Here is an 11,550-nt window from a genome sequence, read left to right as displayed (position 1 = left end):
ATGCATGAAGATGAAGATAAAGTTTTTCTAAGCAAAACTATAGGGCTTGTGTGCAAAAGCATTGTTTTTCTCTTTAATCATGAGGCTTTGTTCAATGATGGACCAGCATTTTTTGTGATTACAACTCTGCTAGTAGTTATAAATTGAACATAACCATTTGAATTGGGGAAGAGGTTAGTTATAAATAATGTAAGGCACAAAAATATGAGAGAAATTTAGATCGATAAAAATGTGTAATCTTTATTCAAATGAATGTATTTGACCTAAATATTCCTTAGATGGAGTATTAAATCAGCTTGTTCATACCACCCTTTTCTTCAAGTACACAAGGGGTAAACTGGATCCCTCCCCATCTTTTTGCTTTAATGTCCTGTTCCTTACATTTCACAAAATACTGTATGTATGATTATCTCAAAATTATGTTCTATAAAGTGTAGATTATACATTATTGGATTGGCGTGCAGTTATCCTAAGGAGTATTTTAGAAAAAGTATATTGGGATTCCATCTTCTTGAAAGCGTTGAACACTAGGTTGCTCTTCAGCATGTCTTTACTGTGAATTTTGGTGAAGCAAGGCAGTTTGAGACAGGTTGTTGAGGGAGAGATATTGCGGGGGGGGGATTGTTTTGTTTTGCTTGTTTTCATTGATGTTTTTTATAGCGGAGACACTTTTACCTGGTTTTTTATTATTTGGGGGTTTTAGTCTATAAAATACATAGTATGCTTATAGAACCTTTTAAAAATTTAATTACATTATTTTAAAGTGGATAACATAAAATTCATTCCTTTGAAAATCTTTGACTCTTCACTCCTTTCCCCACACTAGGCTCGGGAATTACAAACCAGAGTGCTTAAACGGACTCAAATAGAACAGCTGGATGCAGTTCCTGCACAGAAGCAGTTAGCGGCTGAAATTTGTGCTGAGATTGCAAAACATTCTACAGCCCAGCGAAACTATGAAAAAGCAATTAAATTTTACAAAGAAGCTCTTGTTCACTGTGAAACAGATAACAAGGTCAGTTCTCCCTCTATTTTGCATTGTTTTTCCATTCAATTTTGATATCTAGCAATACATTTCTCTGACTATCCACAGTGTAGAAGTATATTTGCAATTATTTCTGCTTTATGATATACATAGAGCCTTGAACTTCCTCCTCTTCGTTGCTTATCATGATAAAATAGTTGTACGTACTGCTAATTTCTGTCTCTTACACAAACTCCTGATTCAAGTGGTGGTCTGCATGCACTCTGAGTTGCCTATTAGATCATATAGTGAGCCTGTCTTCATATACCAGTTGAGGACATGTAAGGTATGGCATGGTAATAATGGAGATTGTTTCAATCTTGCTTGTTGCCTGTCCTCTGGAATTGAAGTCCCAGTGATTTGGTCAGTTCAGACAATTTCTGTCTTTTCTGTATCTGTTTTAGCAGTTTCAGACTTTTATCTGGACTTGGTAGGATTCCGATTTTAGTCATAAAATGTTGATATTGTTGAGCAGTGATTATTGCACTGCTGCTCTCTTCCCTGCACTGTCTCTTTCCCACAAGTCTGCCTGTTGATAAATGCTGGTAAATTTGAGCTTATTTTTATCCCCCTCTTCCTTATTCTCCTTTCACAGCCCTGTGTTTTAGAGATAAGAGAGGGAGAAGCAAAAGGCTAAAAAATTTATAATGAGCACCAAAACTAAGTGTCAACTTTAGTGGGTTTTTTAGATTAAAAATAAATAAATATAACTTTTGTCAAATTTCCATGATTTTCTAGCATAAGTGTGTTGTATATTTAGGTGTATGTGAAGTCGTCTTATTTTACTGCTTCTTATTGCACAGCTGTCAGATTCACCAGCTGCTAAATTATCAGCATCTCACCTGGTTTTAATACTTGAACTTGTGTGTTGTGGTTTCAAGAATCTAGGTCCTTCCTAAAGCTACAACTTCAGAATCTTTGAGACAGGCTTTCCTCAAGGCATCTTGTAAGAATGATGAAAGAGAAGAAAAATAAATTGGGAGAGGAATAAAAACATCCTTAAAATCTTCTAAGGAGGGTGACTTCCCCATTCTATCATTAAGAGCGAGGAGACTGCCTGTCATAGTACAGATACAGCTATGGCTTTTGTGGTATGCCATCCCAGTGATTCAGTATTAAAGCCTTAATCTTTTTTTCTTTCACACCAGTGCTGAAATACCAGCATGGCATTTCCCTTCAGTTCTTGCTAAAATCAAGCAAAATAATATGCTATTGAGAGATTCCCATTGTTACAAGATATGCTGTACACTGACATTTGTACTGAATATCTCTTTTAGATGTACTTACTGGAGATTTTTGCTTTAATCCTACTTTGCTAGCAACACAGAATACAATGACATCTTAGAAAATCTAAGACTGAATTTCTGATTAAGAGCTTGTTCCCTGCTTAGAGTACTGAAAGCAAAATACTTTTGGTTACCCACAATTAGTATAAATGAGTCATCTCACTCTATTTCTACAGTTTCAGTAGATTTGAACTTGTTTTCTTCCCTTCATTTTTAAAAACATTGCTGGTACAAGGTTGGAATTGAATTCTTTTAGATTACAAAATACAAATTTGAGCTGTTAAGTACCTGCCTGTATCTTGATGTCTTCACAGAGGTTACTTTCCTTAAAATTATATATGGAAGTATTGGAAATTCCTTTGAAGCTATCTGTACCTTGTTTCATCAGAACAAAATCTGCTGTGTTCTAGCCAAAGTAACCCAAAACAAATTTGAAATGTTGCATTAAACAAATTATTCAGCTAAATGTGAAGAGATTGCAGTCCATGTCATAAGGGTTTTGGGCTGGGTGGTTTTGGTTTGTTTTACATAGCTAAATCTGTTAGGTAATACCCTACCTTATTTCTCTGACCAGATAAGAGGCAATGCAGTTTCCAGATGCAGACTTGAAGTGGATCACAGACTGCATCAAGCACATCATTTCACAGTATCATTGGTGTTGGGGTTGAAAACTTAGAGATCACTTCCAGTCACTAGAATTTAGTGTAGAAGTCCAGTTTAACTGGCATTCTTCTCTGACATGCCCAAGGCAGGAAGTGTTCCTTGACTAGCAGACTGCTTTTCGGTCTTCCACAGTGTTATGCACATAAGAACAGTGGCTTTTGTAATTAAAATTCTTACATGTATGCTATCTCCATATCATTTCAATGCTTACCCACCTGCCTTTCTGTTTCAGAATTACATAGTGTATGTTTAAATATGTAAATAACAGGAAGTAGGAAGACAACTGTTGTTAAATATTATGCAAGTAGCCTTCATATCCTGAACAGGACGTCCAAAACTCTATTTTGATTCAGAAGTGCCTTTCACAGGTGTAACCACAGAGACAATTGTAATGCAATTATAAATGCCTCCTTTTTAAAAACAAAATCAAAGTACTATTTAAAATTAAGCAGGAGTAACATTGCTTACTGTTTATCTACTGCTAATTTTACTTTGCAATTGGTTTAACTCCGTTTGCTTCAATGGCAACTTCATTGAATCTGTGGTAACTGTTGTGTTTATAAACTTTTCTGTGGCATTTTATTCAGAATAGTCTATGATGGGATTTGAGCCTTAAGGATGCATGCTTATGTACATTTCAGTTTGTTAATATTTATTCTGCAGTTGTTTCTCAGAAATGGATCTGCACGTGGTCTTAATGTAGTAGGTTTGGAAATGCAAATAAGAAAACTGTTTCTGCTGGAATTTGCTTATACTCCAGAACTAATTGATGAATGTTAATAAGGTATTTGCTTCTGTCACCGAGTTTAAAACTACTTGTGTTTACTTTTTTTTCCCCCAAGAAAATTATTCTTACCAAAATACTGTAGTCCTCAGAGCAATACTTTCTGAGCAGCTATTTGCAATGTACCTCCAGAATATCCCTCTGAAGAAGAAAAGTTTTATCTGTTTTAAAGGTGAGGGAATGGAAATGAATTAAATTACTTGACCAAGAGCCCACAGGAAACAATAGAGAAAGCGCTCTCTTTAGAAGAGAAATAATTTTTTCCTGAGGCTCTAAAATCTCAGGTTAATACTTGTAGAACTGAACTAGCTTTCTTTAATCTTTGAATTATATATAGTTAAATATTTTAATCTACAGGCAATGTTGGAACTTGCACGTTTATATCTTGCACAAGATGATACTGATGCCTGTCAACATCAATGTTCCCTTCTACTGAAGAATGACCAAGATAATGAAGCAGCAACAATGGTATGTGCTATTATACTAATACTATATCAGAAGTTTTTAGAGGTTCATGCGTCCACAATGTGATGGATCCATAAAACACTACTTTCTTGAAAGCCTACAGTTTCTGATTTCAAAAGAACGTGAAAAATCCATTGCCGCAAAATGTTTTTCTGTTTATGCTGGATAATGATTCAATATGAAGTTTCTAGCAATCGTAGCCTTTGTTTTATCTCAATGCAAAAATGTGTCTTTAAAAGTACTAGTAGAGGAAAAAGTAGTAGTTGTAAGATTGACTAAAGCATGGTTTAATGCATGTTCTATTAACAATTGACTAATAGTCAGGGAAGAAGTTATTTTTCCAGCACAGTAATATTAAAGCAAGTCTCTAAAAAAACTTCCAGAAGAAAAGAACTGTGTACTTAAAGTGGTTTTACATCCTTATACAATCATAATTAAGCATATTCCTACTTAACCATTTTTAGTGACAGCTACAGGTTCTCTGTACAGGATTTGTATACTACTTGGCTTAAAAGACAGCTCAATAGACTGAGCAACTTGCAGTTTAACACATTAGGAGCAAAATGATGTTAAGATGGGAATAATTTATTTTCTCACAGCAGTCTAACATCCAGAATTTATCCTAGTATGGTGCAAGGACAGGGGTAATAGCACTCTTAATATATGTTATTAAATGTACTCTATATTAGCTACCTCTCGGTGGAGAGAAACCGAAATGAAATAGTTTGTTTTACTTCCACTGTTGAAGTGGGCTATCATCTTTCTTTTTCCCTAACTTTAAACTAACTTTGTTTTTATATATGCTTAATCTGCATTTATGGGAAATAAAATTAGGAGTAAAACTATACAAGTAAAACCAAACGTATTTGAAAGGTACATCAAAGTGTTTTATCTCGTTTAATTTCTACCTTAAGGGAAAAATTGTGATATGAGCCTGTACCTGCTCATTATAATCCTGTGTGTCTGTATATAGAGTGTGTTTATTTTCCAGAGAGTAGTGAAAAACCTAACTCAGTTTACTTCTTGTGCAATTCCTGTAGCACTTTAAAGCTATAGTTTCAGCTCCCCACTTTAAAGAACTAGAGTTCATTATAAAGAACAAGTTATAGTATTTTGTTTTGTTTTCTCTAAATTGGTCAATATTGTAGATGATGGCTGATCTCATGTTCAGGAAGCAAGATTATGAACAGGCTGTCTTTCATTTCCAGCAGCTCCTAGAACGCAAGCCAGGTGAATATTCAGCAGTGATATTTTTAATTTTTTCTGATACATAGTTCTAATAAGGGAGAGGGATAAATATCTAAAAAATTCTTTGTACGATTAAAAAGAAAGGTGCTATTTATAATGTAATGGATACTAAAAACAAAGACCACTACTGTATAAAAACCATAAAGTTATTGTAGGGGAAGATGTGAAAATTATTTCTCATAGAAACAGTGATTTACCTTGAAATGTAATGTGCATTGTTTACCTCAAGCCAAATATAGCTAGGATGTTAATTACTTGTAACTGTAAAGCACTCTCTTGTGTTTAAGACATCAAGTGCATGAACACAAAGCTAGCATTTTATTTTAAGATTAATAAAGGAAACTTGTCTCAGACAGAAACAAGTTTCTTTTAGCAATTCGGAAATTATGACCAGAGAGAAAGCTACTAAAATCTATTAAAATAATACTATAATGAATGTAAAGCTTTCTAGTGGACTTTGTGAAAGAAGTCATGACAGTATAGCAAATGTTTTTGTTTGAATGCTTTTGAAAGTGAAGTATAACTATACTTATCTTTATACAGGTTTTTTTAGCAGTATTGCAAGCGTCACTTGATATCTTCATTCTTGTATCTGTGGTTACTATGTAATGTGCCTTATGTATTACACCATATATCATTTTTGTATGTGAAAAAACAAGGCAGGCTCGCTATTTTTTTTAAGCTATTCATACAGGAAATAACTAGAATTACAGTGTCCTAATTATTTGTATATTTAGATAACTATGCAACCCTCTCGCGATTAATTGATCTGTTAAGAAGAGCTGGGAAGCTAGAAGAAGTCCCAAGATTTCTTTTAATGGCTGAAAAACATTCTTCCAGAACAAAGCTTGAACCAGGCTTTCACTACTGCAAAGGACTGTATCTTTGGTACTTGCAAATATAATAAGATAAAGCTTATTTGATTATGTAGTACATATTTAAATTAACTTTCTTGTCATCCATTATCATTCAAAGGTGCTACGTACAGTGTGATAAGTAATATAGCACTACTTTCCTAATTACTTAAGGTGCTAGGATTTTAGGAAATGTCTTTTCTCTTCTGAAATACTTTCCAATGAGCTTCTCTTGAAAAAGAAGCTATTTTATCTGTCTCACATATATCTTTCATATTTCCTGCTTGTTAAAAGGGATATTCTTGCTGGTTATAATAATAATATAATATTATTTATTTTCAAATTTTGGAATTTATCAGACTGTTTTTAGTCTGCAAAAACATGTTCCTTGCAATAGTATGCATGCTGTTCAAACCTTGCTTTATCAGTGTGTGCAAGTGTGTCATCTGTTATTTAAATGCTTGGGTTTCTTGGTGGGATTTGGGGCAGCGAATTTTACTTGCCCAGCTTTAAATATTTGAATTATCTGTCTAGGTATACAGGTGAACCAAATGATGCACTCCGGCATTTTAATAAAGCTCGAAAGGACAGTGACTGGGGACAGAATGCAGTCTACAACATGATTGAAATTTGTTTGAACCCAGATAATGAAACTGTGGGTGGTGAAGTCTTTGAAAATCTGGATGCCGACATAGGGTGAGTGAATGAAATAAATACTGCTTAGGGGATTCTGTCATCTCCTTCCTCTGCTGCCCCTTAATAATGTACCTTAATTTAAATTGCTAGAACTTTGAGCTTTGAATATTCTGCTTACTGTATTGTGAGACACCATCCTAGACTGTAATAAGTCAGTCTCAAGCAGAAAATACAGAAGATTTTATCTGGAATCCTGGTCACTTGCAGTGTTAAAAATGGCTTGTTAGGTTGGAACTGCTGTTATTACAGAAGAGAATCTATGTAGAATGCCTATGTAACAGAGCCATCTTGTACAAAATGGCATGCCTTTAGCATGGGATCAGTACTAACTCGTAATGAATTTGGTATGTATTAAAAAAATAAGCTTTTACAAACACTTTCTTTCTGATAACAGTAATTCAACAGAGAAGCAGGAATCTGTGCAGTTGGCTGTAAGAACAGCAGAAAATCTTCTGAAGGAACTCAAGCCTCAGACCATTCAGGGTCACATTCAACTGCGGATCATGGAAAATTATTGTCTCATGGCAACCAAACAAAAATCAAGTGTTGAACGAGCACTGAACACTTTCACTGAGATAGTAGTGGCTGAGGTTAGTAACCAGTCTCATTTCCTCAGTCTTCTCTTTCACACTTACTACATTTCTTTTTTTTTTTTTTTTTTTTAAAACTAGTCTCACAGTTCACTTTCAGGAGCAGTGGCATGTGTTAGTGCTATTAGTTCTAAGGATTTTTTTTTTTTCTATTCAAGAATATTTTATATAAAATTTGAAAAAAAAGTGCTGAAATAACAACAATCTTTTAGAAGATTTCAATTGGATTGCAAATTTATAACTCAACTATATGCTAATGTTGCCAGTTACTGAAATGTGAATAGGCTATTTGATTTGAGTTGCTGAGTTTGCTTTTTAATTCCCAGTCTTGCCAGCAGAGTGTCTGATGATACAAGTCTATACAGTATTTTCATTCTGTAAGCAAAACCAATTAAATATAAGCTGTCTTCATGTACTTCATGGCAATTTGACAGAATTTAGATTCCAGGGCAAGATTATCCATCTGCTTAAAACTCATCCTTATGATGGAAATCTTTGTTATTTTATAGCTACTTGTAGTCATTAGGTTTAGGATTAATAACAAATACTCTTGTTACCAGCACCTTTCAACAGATTTTATTTTAAGCACGTGTAGATGCATTTAGTCCATCAGAATGCCCAGAAATACTTAAGTTACTACTACCCATTGACTGTGTGCTATACTGCTCCTTGGCTGAGCTGAGTATATTGATGCGTATCTTGTATGTAAAGCAGTTCTGAGAATCACAAAAAAGGTGTCCCTGTGCCTCCAGTACTGGCTTCCTAGTCCTGCTCAGAATTGATCTGAGGTCCTGTGAATATTGAATGTTTTTCACATGGTGACACAGTTCCAGCAGGAAGAATGCTCCAGTCTATTTAGTCTTCTCTCCAGAGTTGCATAAAATACAGAGTTTTAATCTCTTCAGACTAAGAGAGGACTGAGTTCATTCCCTCTTTGGGTAACTTCTAGGTAAGTGCTCTTGCCTTGGCTATTATAGGAAAAAGTGGTCACCTCTCTTCTCCTGAGCTCTATTTTTAAAGACTGTAACCTGACAGAAGGTTAAAGTGCCTGAGGTTATTGATCCATGCTAGGTGTGACTATTGAGGGAGAGGGGGGATGAGCTGATCATTACGTGGAAGATGGGCTTTTGGTGAGGGCCTTTTTTTTAACCCACTATGGCAAGCCTATTTACAGCACAACCCTACAAAGAGGTGTAGAGACAGAATACCCATAGTGAGCCAGGAACACTGAGAGGGAGAAAGAAGCTTTTAAGTTAGCTGCTGATAGAACTACTCTCTGCATTTAGGAAGCAGTTTTGGGTTATGAGCCCCATTCTCGTCTATACCCTGTGCTAATAAAGGCAGGATTTTAAAAATCACACTTGCTCCTGCACTTCTTACTGCATGCTTGAGGCTCTTGCATAAAATGGTGGCTTCTAAGAATCATGTTTGTTACTTATAGCTTTGGATACAGGCAGTTTAGACTTACATTTTTAGGAGCTGTGCACCTAATAATAGGAATCGGTGTCCCCGTTACTGACATTTGACAGGCACTTCTAAAAGTAGAAAATACACTTGTATTGTAATTTCAAGTGAATTCAGTTTCTATCTGAAGTATTTATTTGTGTATCAAAAGGATAGATCTTAGGAGTATCAGAATGTTTCTTGTTCAGATGAAATACCTGCAGATGCTTTCAACGTTTCCTGAGCCTGAAGAAGATTGTTTTGAGCCCAAACTTTTATGTTCAGCCTCTTAATTATTTAATGTGGTGTTTATCATGATTAGTCTTACAGAAACGATCATATCACTAGATAGAAAATATGTTTGTAAGGTTGGAGGTTCTATATTTACTTCCTGAGACTTAGCTTTTGGTTTAGTTTTCAGATACCTAGTGAAAGTCTTATTTTAAAAAAAAGTTAAAAGCAAAATAAAAAAGCACCAAGCAATTACTATGCTTTTTACTGCAGAAGGATCATATACCAGCACTTTTGGGAATGGCCACAGCCTACATGATCTTGAAACAGACTCCACGAGCCAGAAATCAGTTAAAACGGATTTCAAAAATGAGCTGGAATCCCATTGACGCAGAAGACTTTGAAAAGAGTTGGCTTCTGCTTGCAGATATATATATTCAATCTGCAAAATATGATATGGCAGGTGAATTATTAAAACGATGCCTTCGTCATAATAGGGTAAGTGACTGCACATTAAAAGTAACCTTAGTAACCTATTTTAATTCATCTAAATATTTAGTTTTCCTCTGTAACATGATTCTGAAGTGTATTTCTTTTTTCAATTGCCTAGTATTTTGCTTATTAAGGAGAACTAGACCAAAACAAGACAGGAAACCAGCAACTTTACACTGGAGGGTAGTAAACAAACCTGTGAATGCTGCTTAGTCATTTTTATTCATATTCTATAAGTTATGCAAGTTTTAGCTGCGGTGACCCAAGAAGCTTAAGGTGTTTATGGAATATCAGAGGTGCATTTTACTGAGTCTCACAAACCTGATGAAGATGTAGCCATATAAATTTTGGAGACTTGCTCCATTTATTAAGCAATGTTAACTTTGTATCTTAAAATATGTTTTTAAATGTTTATGTTCATAAGCCTACTACCATACAGGATTTTCTTTTTTAATGCTAGTATTAATCCTCTGCTATGAAGATACTGTCTGGTAGATTGTTTGGGGACAAGCTCTGATGTTTTTACCTCAGGGTTTCTGAGCAGGCAAACTGCCCAATACTCTGCTTTGACTATAGGAACAGGCACAGATCTTAGCTCTTGTGCGCATTTTTCATTTTGTCCCTTTTTGCTGATCACATTTTTCCATCTATACACTTCACATTCCTTCACATGACGCATATCCAGTACGCTAGTCTTCTACAGATACTATGCTGCAGGTTCAGGATACTGTTTATAGTGCACAGATTTGGCTTAGAAAAGGACCTGATGCTGTATATTTCTTTTTCGGAATCCTTCAGTATAAAAGGTAATGTTCATTATTCAGTCATATTTCTGCAACCTCCTTGAGAGGTAGACTTTTTTTAACTTGTACTCTTTATTTCTAAATAGAAAATTAAGAGGCAGCTACAACAGTTCTTGGTGTAATAGTACTATGTACTTCTGCAGAGATGCCTCTTAATATAGGATGTACTCATTTTCATTTTTACAGAAAATGAGTTTGAATTTAGTTAAGAAAAATTCTACCTGAAGGTCAGTTACACACTTGTCCAGATGGCCAAGGCAAGTTGCAAAATCCATACCACTGGAGGATAAACAGGAGTCATCTACCAAAATAAGACATACCTTGAAATAGATGGTCTGTTGAGTAGGTGTGTACCACAGATGACACTTTGTGGCAGAAATTCCCGAGCAGCTCTGAAAACATAGCCTACATTAGCCTACCAAGTAATTTGTTTTCTTCTAAAAAGTTTGAGACCCGTGAGGGCCTTAGCTAAACAAGCTCTGCTTGATAGGAAGGAGGATGGCAAATCAGAAATTTGCAACTCTGGTTCCTTAACAAAACAGCACAGTAATGCAAAGCAGCTAAGCAGGAATTGTACTGTACAAATAGATGTTGAATATTTTAGATCTTAGAATATCTTGTTAAGTTACAAGACAATATTTTGCGTGGTATTCTCCAGTTTGGAAGATTTGATTAGGTTAGGAAAACATGTTGTGATGAATTAGTTCTTAGGATTGTTTTTAGCAGTCAGAATTGAATGATGTGGATCTGTATATACAATTTAAGTAAGTATGTTGAGTGAAAACTTGATGAAAGCCTAGTATCTTGTAATATGGGTTTGTTTTGATTTTAAAAGACTTAGGTTTGGTTAGTAAGATCCCAATGAGCAGATTGTTTCTATGAAATTGGTGTTTCTTAGTGATTACTCTTCTTGATTTTGAACTTTTTGTTTTGTTTATCACAAATGAGAGGGGGAGTATATTTTTATCCTC

General features: G+C 35.0%; 1 protein-coding gene across 1 annotated transcript in view; it reads left to right on the top strand.

The window, feature by feature from the left end:
• The window catches only part of LOC104075430 (tetratricopeptide repeat protein 21B-like), a gene marked incomplete at both ends in the record, with an annotated part of 14,498 nt that overhangs the window by 1,829 nt on the left and 1,119 nt on the right, over nucleotides 1–11,550 (top strand). The window contains 7 exons of the mRNA XM_009575932.1: nucleotides 827–1,015; nucleotides 4,115–4,225; nucleotides 5,371–5,452; nucleotides 6,208–6,358; nucleotides 6,859–7,020; nucleotides 7,415–7,610; nucleotides 9,558–9,782. Of these exons, the coding sequence (XP_009574227.1) occupies nucleotides 827–1,015; nucleotides 4,115–4,225; nucleotides 5,371–5,452; nucleotides 6,208–6,358; nucleotides 6,859–7,020; nucleotides 7,415–7,610; nucleotides 9,558–9,782 (1,116 nt within the window). The remainder of the gene's footprint in view (nucleotides 1–826; nucleotides 1,016–4,114; nucleotides 4,226–5,370; nucleotides 5,453–6,207; nucleotides 6,359–6,858; nucleotides 7,021–7,414; nucleotides 7,611–9,557; nucleotides 9,783–11,550) is intronic.

Source organism: Fulmarus glacialis, unplaced genomic scaffold, assembly GCF_000690835.1.
Source record: "Fulmarus glacialis isolate BGI_N327 unplaced genomic scaffold, ASM69083v1 scaffold44864, whole genome shotgun sequence".
Taxonomy (NCBI): domain Eukaryota; kingdom Metazoa; phylum Chordata; class Aves; order Procellariiformes; family Procellariidae; genus Fulmarus; species Fulmarus glacialis.
This window is presented reverse-complemented; position numbering and strand designations above follow the sequence as displayed.